The following is a 12,500-nucleotide window of genomic DNA, read 5'->3' on the forward strand; positions in this document are numbered from 1 at the left end:
TGAAGAATATGCGTGAAGGAAAAAAGAACTCTCAATCCCGCAAAGGTGTTAAATTATTAACACACAGAAAAAGATATTGCAAACGTTCTGCAGATGCGCACAGCATCGTGTTTCAACGATAAAAAACTATTTCGCAACTGCGCATTACAATCCAAGAATCTGGCAGAAAAAATCGCAAAAGCAAAGTGATCTTCAGGCCTGCAAAGTGCGGATGGAGAGAGAGAGAGAGAGAGAGAGAGAGAGAGAGAGAGAGAGAGAGAGAGAGAGAGAGAGACAGAGACAGAGACAGACAGAGACAGAGACAGAGAGACAGACAGAGGGAGACAGAGAGAGACAGACAGACAGACAGAGACAGAGACAGACAGAGACAGACAGAGACCGAGACAGAAACAGACAGACAGGCAGACGGACAGGCAGACAGACAGACAGATAGACAGAGACAGAGAGTTAGAGTGACAGGGAGAGATATGTTGTCAGTTTACATTTCCGACATTCTCTTTCTTTTTGTCTGTCTGTACTTGTTTCTCTCTCTCTCTCTCTCTCTCTCTCTCTCTCTCTCTCTCTCTCTCTCTTTGAATCTCACTCACACACACACACACACACATCAAACACACACATACACACACATACACACACATACACACACACATACACACACAGACACACAGACACACACAGACACACACACACACACACACACACACACACACACAGCTTGATGTTGCTTGCGAAATAGCACGACACGTTTTTGTCGAATTCCTAGGATATTGGATTTAATTAAAGATCGTATACCCTGTTCACACATAGACGCCGCTTCTACTACGACGGAAAAGTGGCGGAGAGCGTGGCATATCGGGACCAATCGGGGATGATCAGGGTGATCGGCATGGTCGTCGTAGGCCCCGGTCACACAGCTCAGCTAACGAAGATCATGCCGATCAATACGATCTGAACAAGTTATCAAATTGGGGCATATCGCCGTCAAAATCCAGCACATGGCAAATTAAAACAACACTACATCACGACTGTACTGCGCCACGACCCGGCTACGCTTGTTTTGTGCAGTTTAAAATAAGCGTAGGGAGAGCATGCAGCTTCGCGACCTAGTAGATCCCACCCCGACCAAACCACGCTCATGGAGATCCTCCCACGTTTGGCCCACGAGTGGCCACGCTCTCCGACAATTTTACAACGGAGTAGAAGCGGCGTCTCTGTGTGACTGGGGTATAAGCAACAATACACAATTTTGAAGGACAACGCGGTCGGTTTACACTTAATCAAATTTTCTTTGAAAATATATACTGTTCAAAAAAAGAAACGCATAGTTGCTACTTGCCAAATTTGTTTTATTTTTCGAAACAATTAACAGAAAATCCAATATTTAGATTATTTGTTTGAAATTTGGTATGGACACAGTTGAATGCACACACAGTTCATTTGCATCTTCAAATCAATCAGTCAATCAATACGATTGGGTGCCGAGGCTGTCAAGTCAGTAGGGGGTGTGACTGCCTTGAGCAGCAACAACTGCCCGGCACCTTCTGGGCATGGACTGGATCAGATGCCGGATATCTTGCTGTGGGATGGTGTCCCACTCCTCCTGAAGTGCCTGCAATAGATCGCGGTGATTTGCCGGCGCTTCTTCTCGCCTGCGCACACGTCTGTCCAATTCATCCCAGAGGTGTTCTATCGGGTTCATGTCTGGCGACATGGATGGCCAGGGAAGCACCTGGACATGGTGGTCGGTGAGGAACTGGGTGGTGAGTCGTGCTGTGTGCGGGCGAGCGTTGTCCTGCTGGAATATGGCATCCTGGTCAGCCAGAAGAGGAAGGGCGTGTGGGCGCAGAATTTCCTCCACGTATCGCTGGGCAGTTATGCGCCCTTGGACGTGCACCAGGGTGCTCCTTCCAGCGGTATTGATCGCCCCCCACACCATGACGCCTCCACCACCATGAACGGGTGCCTCATCCACACAGTTGGGCGAGTAACGTTCGTTTACTCTCCGGTAGACCCTCCTCCGACCATCATGTCGCTGGAGCAGGAAGTAGGACTCGTCGCTGAACCACACGTGTCTCCAGTGATTCCGGACGGTCCAGCGAAGGTGGTGGTTGCCCCACTGCACTCGGTTCTGGCGATGGCGGCGGGTGAGGACAGCTCCTCTGTGAGGTCTGCGAGCTCTCAAACCAGCTTCATGCAGGCGGTTCCGCACGGTCTGGTCCGATAATCGGTGTGGCCCGGGGAGAGCCTGGACAGAAGATGAGGCCGACAGGAAACGATTCCGGAGGTGGCGGAGCCGTATGAAGCGGTCGTGAGCAGCAGTTGTCGCCCTTGGTCTTCCCGCTCGTGGCAAGTCAGCAACGGAGCCAGTGGCTTGAAACCTGACCCACAGTCTACTGATGGTGCTCTGGGACACGTGGAAGTGCCTGGCGATTGCACTTTGACTTTGGCCTGCTTTTAAACGACCCAATGCAATTTGGCGGTCTTCTCTGCTCAATCGGGCCATCTTTCGTCGCTGAATTGTCGTCTGATTTCTTTGTGGCGAACAATCCGCTTTTATGGGTTTTGGAAGACATGGTGAGAGCTCAATATTCCCCGAGTTTCACGAGATTACACTGAAGCATGACGAGTGGTCATGCCAAATGAGCAATTTTGACATTGTAGCCACTGATAACGCATGCGTCACGTGCAGAGCTCACTTGTGGCAATGGACGAAAGGTCGACGACCAGATAAACATTTTCTGCAGTTTGGTGGATATCCTTGTAGCCATATAACTAAATTAACCAAATATTACAAGCTATGCGTTTCTTTTTTTGAACAGTATAGTTCCACTGTACAGACACTGTCGTATGAAAATAAATCAGTTTGTAAAATATGGGAAAGTAATGTATGTCCTTTCCATGTTGTTTCACAATAAACGGTCTAATTACAAAGATCTGCGCTTAAACATATCTGCTTAGTTTTTTATGATGGGTAATGCTTCTTTAAACGGATGGTTTTGTGTGAAAGTGATTACGAAAGTTTTGCGCGAGGAAAGGGAGGAAACTTTCGAACCTGAACAAATTATCCGAGGAATTAGATTAAAAGTTGTCTGGAACTGTCTTGCATTTTAATTGGCACAGTTGTAAAGGACCTCACCATTGAGTATTCCAGAGCAGGTGCAAGATCTGGGTTTTGGGGTCACTAGACCGATGGGGTTACCATTTCTGAAGCATAAACCCAAGGGAGAGAGGGAGAGAGAGAAAGAGAGAGAGAGAGAGGGGGGGGGCATAGAGAGAGAGTGAGACAGAGAGGGGCGGGCACACAGAGAGAGAGAGAGAGAGAGAGAGAGAGAGAGAGAGAGAGAGAGAGAGAGAGAGAGAGAGACAGACAGACAGACAGACCGACAGACCGAGGGATATATTTTCGGACAGAGAGAGAGAGAGAGAGAGAGAGAGAGAGAGAGAGAGAGAGAGAGAGAGAGAGAGAGAGAGAGAGAGAGAGAGAGAGAGAGAGAGAGAGAGGTAGGAAAAAGAGTGACGATCGAAGGATAAAAGGTAAAACGAGAATTGGAGAGAGAAAACAATAGATGTAGAGAGAGAGAGTGTGTGTGAGAGAGAGAGAGAGAGAGAGAGAGACAGACAGAGAGAGAGAGAGAGAGAGAGAGAGAGAGAGAGAGAGAGAGAGACAGACAGAGAGACAGAGAGAGAGAGAGAAAGGGAGAGAGAGAAAAGAGAGAGAGAGAGAGAGAGAGACAGAGAGACAGAGACAGAGAGACAGAGACAGAGAGTCAGAGACAGAAATATTTACGGACACTCGACTGGCAATCAATGCTATTGCTATCGTGACGAGTTTGAAGCTCCCTACATGTACACCCTAAAAACAACAACAAAACCATTTAAAAATGACTAAAACACGACCATCCTAAACTGCCTCGTTTGTTTCTAAAACAGCTGGGCATCTTGGTTCAATGCTTTTAAGAAGATAGCAAGCCCATTTAAGCTTCTCTTAAAAAGATACCGCTTTCAGCATCTTCCTGCTCGAATAAATCCTCCTACTCCTGGACCGGCACGGTTGGCCTAGTGGTAAGGCGTCCGCCCCGTGAACGGGAGGTCGTGGGTTCGAACCCCGGCCGGGTCATACCTAAGACTTTAAAATTAGCAATCTAGTGGCTGCTCCGCCTGGTGTCTGGCATTATGGGGTTAGTGCTAGGACTGGTTGGTCCGGTGTCAGAATAATGTGACTGGGTGAGACATGAAGCCTGTGCTGCGACTTCTGTCTTGTGTTTGGCGCACGTTATATGTCAAAGCAGCACCGCCCTGATATGGCCCTTCGTGGTCGGCTGGGCGTTAAGCAAACAAACAAACACAAACAAATTATAAGTGAATTCAACCACTTTTTGTCAAAAAAACGATTTAAGTCCGCCGTGTTATTGGTATTCTGGAGATCGCATATCACAAACAATTCACTGTAAACTCAGGCTATATATAAGTGATCTTAATAACGATCTAGTGAGACGTCACGTTGCCACAGATGCATCTTGTGACTGCGGATTTCCGTCCGACACCGTAAAACACTTCCAATTAGATTGTCCAAATTATCGCGAAGCACGTCATGAACCCATACATACCCTCCCTAACCACAGTATTCACCTCCCCTACCTTCTAAATGGAGACAGACAGTATTCTCTAAATTTGAACAGGAACATGTTTTCCATAGTACACTCGTTCATTGAACGTTCAGGCCGCTTTGGGCATACCAGAATCAATGCTCCACAAACCGGACAACAACTTTAATTTCTGCACAACTCCTACCCATCCCTCTTCTTTTTACATTTAGTCAAGTTTTGACGCCAACGAAATCGTGAACTTACAACCACTTTGTAACACATTTTAACAGGCGCACATACTTGCATAAACATCTGTACGCTTGCACATACTCGCACGCACATGCAATTACACACACACACACACACACACACACACACACACACACACACACACACACACACACACACACACACACACACACACCATCGCCATCCCCTCGATCCCTGGTCTATGTTAAAATATTTAGTCAAAACAAAAACAACAGCAAAACAGAAATAAGAAACTGTGTTATATTTTGTGAAGGCGTTAGCTTTTAACAGATCCACTCAGAGCAACGGATTTATCAACTGGGCTGTACATTGAAATGGATGCGTTTCTTTAATGTTCGTTTATAATTGAATCGCTTGAAAACTAGATTGAGGGCTTGAGGCGAGACACATATTAAATCTGGCCCCAAAACTAAAGAAAATGTAAGAAAGACACTAGATAGAAAAATATATTACGGAGAGTTCAATTATTTCATGTAAATACATGTCAATTGGAAATAAACATGGGATGTGGGGGCAAAGAAAAATGCGTGCGCGCACACACACACACATGTACATACAGACATACACACGTACACACACACACAGACACTCTCAGACAACAAATCGCCTCCTCTGTAGTTAAATCATTGAGTCAAGTTTTGACTGAATGTAAAATAAAGGAACAAATACATCTAATTGTGTAAAAGTAACCCCTATTCAACAGAACAGATAATTATAATTAACCGCTGTTTTTGAGGGTAGTGGAACAAACCTGCAACGTGCTGTATTCAACATTCAACCCTCGTTCAGAAAAGGACAAGGCCTAAAAAAAAATAGGTGTGGTTACGGTAACCCGACCTACCCTATTTTTAGGGGCCGACCCTATAACTTTTTATTACATTTGTCAAAAAAAAAACCCACAAAAACCAAGAAAACGAGTGCAGAAAACGCAATGAAAGCGAAAGCGCCCGAGTCGCACACTTATTTCCCTGTCAAGTAGGTTTAATTTGTACACATTAGAAAAAAAAGTTTAAAAAAAAAAGTGATTGCCTACCTTCCTACCCTATTTTTTGTGGCTATGTTACCGTAACCACACCTATTTTTTGTGGCTATGTTACCGTAACCACACCTATTTTTTTTGGCTATGTTACCGTAACCACACCTATTTTTTTTTTGGCGCTATACAAATGAGTAGTCATAAGACATAAGACATAAGATCAGTTATTGTCCATACAATTAATTACAATGGATTAAAAAGTGTGGTTCATCTACTCTTAAAACAACCAAAACAACATATGACAACAACCTTAAAAAACAAAAATAAGAACAATTAAACATATGTGCACATGCATCCATCAACATTCACATGGTTACAGGTATATATATATATATATATATATATATATATATATACTAAAATGATAGACAGAATAAAAATCAGGAAGAAGGAAGGAAGGAGGAAACGAAAGAAGACAAGTCAGTACAAAGGAAAGGAAAGGAGTAAGAAAGGATGCTTGGAATTAAGGGAGAAAATCAGTGAAAAAAAGTCAGCAAGAAAGAACATTAAAAAAAGAACGAGAAGAAAAAAAAACAAGTAAAAAGGAAAGGAAGGGAGGAAAGAAGGATGCCAGGAAGGAAGGAAGAAAAAATAAAGTAAAAAAGAAAGAAAAAAAGAAGGAAAGAGAGCAACACACATACAACAATCCACATAAGGCCAAACAAAAATATATGATGGTTTAAGGTAACCCGACCAAACCTTTTTTTTCCGCCGACCCTAACACTTTTTTGTCATTTCTTAAAAAAAAAGAAATCTGTTGGCACATTTTGCTAACCGTACCGAGACTAAATCTGTAAAAATTAAAACATTACATTTTTTTTTTAAAAGCCGATCTACCGACCCTATCTTTTTTGGTCACGTTACCCTAAAACCAACATATATCTTTGTTTGGCCTAATAAAAAAACAAGTCGCGTAAGGCGAAAATACAATATTTAGTCAAGTAGCTGTCGAACTCACAGAATGAAACTGAACGCAATGCAATTTTTCAGCAAGACCGTATACTCGTAGCATCGTCAGTCCACCGCTCATGGCAAAGGCAGTGAAATTGACAAGAAGAGCGGGGTAGTACTTGCGCTGAGAAGGATAGCACGCTTTTCTGTACCTCTCTTCGTTTTAACTTTCTGAGCGTGTTTTTAATCCAAACATATCATATCTATATGTTTTTGGAATCAGGAACCGACAAGGAATAAGATGAAAGTTTTTAAATTGATTTCGACAATTTAATTTTGATAATAATTTTTATATTTTTAATTTTCAGAGCTTGTTTTTAATCCAAATATAACATATCTATATGTTTTTGGAATCCAAAAATGATGGAAAATAAGATGAACGTAAATTTGAATCGTTTTATAAAAAAAATAATTTTTTTACAATTTTCAGATTTTTAATGATCAAAGTCATAAATTAATTTTTAAGCCACCAAGCTGAAATGCAATACCGAAGTCCGGGCTTCGTCGAAGATTACTTGACCAAAATTTCAACCAATTTGGTTTAAAAATGAGAGCGTGACAGTGCCGCCTCAACTTTCACGAAAAGCCGGATATGACGTCATCAACGACATTTATCAAAAAAAGGAAAAAAATGTTCGGGGATATCAATCCCAGGAACTCTCATGTCAAATTTCATAAAGATCGGTCCAGTAGTCTGGTTTGAATCGCTCTGCACACGCACGCACACACACACACACACACACACACACACACACACACACACACACACACACACACACACACACACACACATACACCACGACCCTCGTTTCGATTCCCCCTCGATGTTAAAATATTTAGTCAAAACTTGACTAAATATAAAAAGCAACCAACACACCCAACAAACAACCAACCTACCAAACTGTCAACAGAACACTCATCCAAACAGCAAACCAATCAATCAAAGAAGAATCTCACCTGTAATTCCAGTAATGCACAAAACGGGGTAGATGATAAGTCCAGTTACCATCTGCGCCGTTTCGTAGAATTGTTTGTACCCGTCGGTATCGTTAGTGTTGCAGCGTAAAACCTCCTCCAACTCTCCCCCCATGCCTCCTCCTCCCCCTGCAAACGGAAACGTCCCGTTGTCCGTCATTGGGGTATGGTAGGCCACGCTGGAGTTGAAGGATAAGTGTATGGCTTCGGCACTGCCCGTCGACATGGCGAAGGGTTATGGAACTGGATCAGTCAGTCTTGTCTGTTTCCTGTCACTGATGGTGCATTGTGGGAGTACCCTCGCTGTTGGTGCTTCTTGTACGGCTTGTCGCAACTTTTGTTTTGTGATCTGTAAAAGTACTTTTTTTTTTAATCAATTTTTTGTTACGGTGTGGTGAATTTCATGTCATGCAATTGTTGTGTTTGTTTTGCTCTTTTCGTGATTAATTACTTTAATTAGCAGCAGTGCCAGCTAACGTTGTGTCAATTAAGTCATTAATTGTTATTGCATGTGTTGTGAAATGACGAGACAGTAGTTCTTAGTTTTGTTCAAAGCTGTTGCTTAAAAAAACACATGACGTTTGATGGCGTTTTACGATTGTCACCGGGCTTCTGTTTGTGCAGCCTATGGCTCAGTATCGTGATCCTTGTTTGTTGTTCGTGTTTAGAATTCGGTAACATCTGTATATGTAGATCACTGCTTCACTTGTGGAAACAAACCAATGCAACGTTTTCCTTCACATCGAATAACAGACTTACGCCCACCTCTTAGAAATTTAGGTTCCGTTCTCTTACTATGTTACACTCAGTGCACTACTCTTGCAAATGTTCAGTGTATAATTTGCTGGATTTCACAATTGTTCATTCAGCAGAAAAATGCAATGTTTATTCGTGACTGCACGTAGTGTTTCACGTCTGCACAGTTTTCTCAAAGTTAAATGCTTTTCCCAAATCTTCTCATTTGTCAGCACGGCGGAATAGGTACGTTGGCGTCTATGTGCAGCCGATGCTCAATTTATGTACTGTAATTGGAAACATTTTATTCTGTTTCGTTTCAGCCATTTTATAATGATCATGTCTCTTCACGGTGTTTCAACCCGGTTTTATCTTGCCGAAATTAAATATCTAGAGCACAATCACTTTTTCTGCCGTAAAGGTGTCCTTGTTTCCATTGCTCAATTTTCTGTTGGCTTTCTCTTGCACATTTTCTTGTCCTGCTCACTGTTTTCAGTCAATGGTCTCAGCTTGCTTTCACAGTGTTAATTTGTTGAATGCATGCTGTGATTCCTTAAAGATCCAAGGTCATTGTTATTCTTTGGTTTCTCAGTTTTTTCCCAGCATCTGATGATAAGGACAGCATGCCTTAAAAGGACAGACACTATACAGCACTGCTCACTTTGACTCCGACTAAACTAAGAAGGCAAGAACATCTACGCACAAATACAACCTGCCATCGTCTTGCTTGAAGCTGAACTGATGCTGCCTCAGCCGATCGTGAGGAAGAAAGATGAAGACGAGGTAAATAACGTTAATGCTTTCTTCTCACTTTATTCTGTCGCTTTTGCTGAACCAAACTGGAAAACTTTCTCGTTTTTGTCTTTTTTGTTCGTTCATTGAACAAAAGCTGGCCAAACCGGCTATACATGAGACGAAGAAGAAACTTGAAAGCTTTCCTCTCAATTTATTTGTGTCACCTCTGCTGCAGCAGCCGTTTCGATCACTGTCAAATCCACAGGAAAGCGATACCGAGATTAGAGTCTTCCCGACAGTGAATCCTTGGAGCTGGGTGCAAGAAAGAGTAGACGACGAGAGAGAAGACCGTATATCATTGCCCTGCAGAAGAAATAAAGATTGCCGTCATTATACGCCAACGTACACTCCATATTTATTACAGTTTTCTCACAAGTTTTGCACAAAGAACGGGGAATACTTAAAGCTTCGATCCGGAGAAACAGAAAAACAAGTCGCGTGAAGCGATATAAAAACATTTAGTCAAGATCAACACCACAAACTAGTCATCGCTGAGACTACAGTCAGATAGTCTCGGCTAACCACACCGAAGACCGAGACGGGTCACGCTCAACTCCGCGAAGCACGCGTCCGTAGTACTTACTGAACCTATTTTCTTTCAGTCTGAGCTTATTTTTAGAGTTAATATAACATATCTATATATTTTTGAATTCAGTAGAAGATGAGAAATACAATGCAATAATTTTTTAATCTGCTTCTGAAAAATCAATTGTAATGACAACTTTAATGAGCAAACTAATTAACTAATTAACTGAAATGCAATCCCACAGTCCGGCCTTTGTCGATGATTGCTTGACCAACATTTTAATCAATTTGGTTGAAAAATGAGGGTGTGACAGTGCCGCCTCAACTTTCACAAAAAGCCGGATATGACGTCATCAAAGAAGTTTATCAAAACAATGGAGAACAAAACTGTGGGGATATCATACTCAGGAACTCTCATGTAAAGTTTTATAAAGATCGGCCCAGTAGTTTGGTCTGAATCGCTCTACACGCACGCACGCACGCACACACACACACACACATACACCACGACCCTCGTTTCGATTCCCCCTCGATGTTAAAATATTTAGTCAAAACTTGACTAAATGTAAAAAGGAAGCAGTTATTTGGAGTCTAGATCAATTCTAAGATATGTAGATCAGATTTTCATTCAGCCAACTATGTTCTTTTTGCCGGGTTTTATTTTAGTCAAAAATTAAATTCATTACATTCCATCAAACTGACTCACACGAAATTGTGCCTGGAATCCGCCCATTTTCGGATTTATTTATGATCTGTTTGAATTGTTACGGTAAATGAAACTGTTACCGCCCTGATATGGCCCTTCGTGGTCGGCTGGGCGTTAAGCAAACAAACAAACAAACAAATGAAACTGTTAGATATCAAAAAACAAGAAAGGTAGGTTTTTGGAACGTTTGTTATTGATTATTTTTTAATTATGTGAAGCAGATAAAACTTTTTTTTAATTTTTATTATGTGAAGCAGATAAAACTATGTTCGTCATTATTCTCGTGGTTTTTTTTTTAAATGTATCTCCTTTGTTAACGTTCTTTATTTTTAATTTTTAAAAACGTTTGTTTTTGGATTTGTTTGTTAGATAGTAAGCCCGAGCCTTTAAATTTCGTCTCTTTATTTCTTTTCAAATACACTAATTGTGAATAGCCTTTTTGGTGTTATTTTCATTTGTTCAGTCAACATTCTAATTCTGTGAAGCAGATGAAACTATGTTCGTCATTATTCTCGTGTTTTTTTAAAATGCATCTGTTAACACGTGATTTGTAAAAATGTAAAAAAAATTTACAAATCACGTCGAACCTAAAACCGCGATTTGTAAAAATGTAAAAATGTAAAAATATCGCGGTTGGCCTAGTGGTAAGGCGTCCGCCCCGTGATCGGGAGGTCGTCGGTTCGAACCCCGGCCGGGTCATACCTAAGACTTTAAAATTAGCAATCTAGTGGCTGCTCCGCCTGGCGTCTGGCATTATGGGGTAAGTGCTAGGACTGGTTGGTCCGGTGTCAGAATAATGTGACTGGGTGAGACAAGAAGCCCTTGCTGCGACTTCTGTCTTGTGTGTGAAAGCAGCACCGCCCTGATATGGCCCTTCGTGGTCGGCTGGGCGTTAAACAAACAAACAAACAAACAAACAAACAAATATAGTTACTAGTATACTAAAAGGTGTGTGTCTAGATCTTTCAGAGCGTTCGGTTCAGCAGGTGGCGTTAGCAATTCAAGACACACATAAGCGCAAGGAAAGTAAAAACAGTCTTGACCAAGTTGCGCGAAATTGATACTGGGAGAAGTCTTTTCAAGAGAATGAGTGTCATATTACCCCAATCAAGAAAATTGAATTCAAAGAAAAAATCGCATCTAGTATTTAATAATAATAAGGGTATCTATAGGGCGCAAATCCTAAAACAGTTCTGAGCGCCTATTTGACAAACTGTGGAAGAGTTTTGGTTGTTTGTTAAATCACACATGTATCGCTTGTGTCTTCTGAGCGAGTTAATTCTGGACAATTTGTATGATAAGTTCATTATTTTGTTTGATAACTATAAGTGGTTGCCTGTCTGTCCGCTTCAAACACCGTTGGGTTGAAGAGCAGTGAATGTGTTTTCATCAAATCAAGCGTTCCAATGACATACCTTTCTTGTTTTTGTTTTATATTTATTCTTCTTCTTCTTCTGCATTCGTGGGCTGAAACTCCCACGTATACTCGTGTTTTTGCACGAGTGGATTTTTACGTGTATGACCGTTTTTACCCCGCCATTTAGGCAGCCATACGCCGCTTTTGGAGGAAGCATGCTGGGTATTTTCGGGTTTCTATAACCCACCGAACTCTGACATGGATTACATGATATTTTCCGTCCGCACTTGGTCTTGTGCTTGCGTGTACACACGAAGGGGGATAAGCCACTAGCAGGTCTGCACATAAGTTGACCTGGGAGATCGGAAAAATCTCCACACTTAACCCACCAGGCGGCCGCGGCCGTGATTCGAACTCACGACCTTCCGATTAAGAGGCCGACGTCTTACCACCCCGCCACAGCGCCCGTCAAAGGCTTTATATTTCAAAGGCTGTTAAACAGGTACAATGATTATCAGTTACAGAGAATAAATGTTAAGAGTTGCACTTGCATCGTTCCCGAAC

At 42.0% G+C, this 12,500-nt stretch overlaps 1 protein-coding gene and 1 long non-coding RNA gene across 2 annotated transcripts in view; both read right to left on the reverse strand.

Annotated features, from left to right (window-relative positions):
• Nucleotides 1–9,192, reverse strand: part of LOC138946737 (12-(S)-hydroxy-5,8,10,14-eicosatetraenoic acid receptor-like) — a 23,484-nt gene extending 14,292 nt beyond the window's left edge. The window contains 3 exon segments of the mRNA XM_070318139.1: nucleotides 2,692–2,772; nucleotides 3,137–3,165; nucleotides 7,777–9,192. Of these exon segments, the coding sequence (XP_070174240.1) occupies nucleotides 2,692–2,772; nucleotides 3,137–3,165; nucleotides 7,777–8,044 (378 nt within the window). The 5' untranslated portion in view covers nucleotides 8,045–9,192.
• LOC138947245 (uncharacterized) overlaps nucleotides 1–12,500 on the reverse strand; it is a 394,861-nt gene that overhangs the window by 169,990 nt on the left and 212,371 nt on the right. The window lies entirely within an intron of this gene.

This window comes from Littorina saxatilis, linkage group LG14 (genome assembly GCF_037325665.1).
Source record: "Littorina saxatilis isolate snail1 linkage group LG14, US_GU_Lsax_2.0, whole genome shotgun sequence".
NCBI lineage: Eukaryota > Metazoa > Mollusca > Gastropoda > Littorinimorpha > Littorinidae > Littorina > Littorina saxatilis.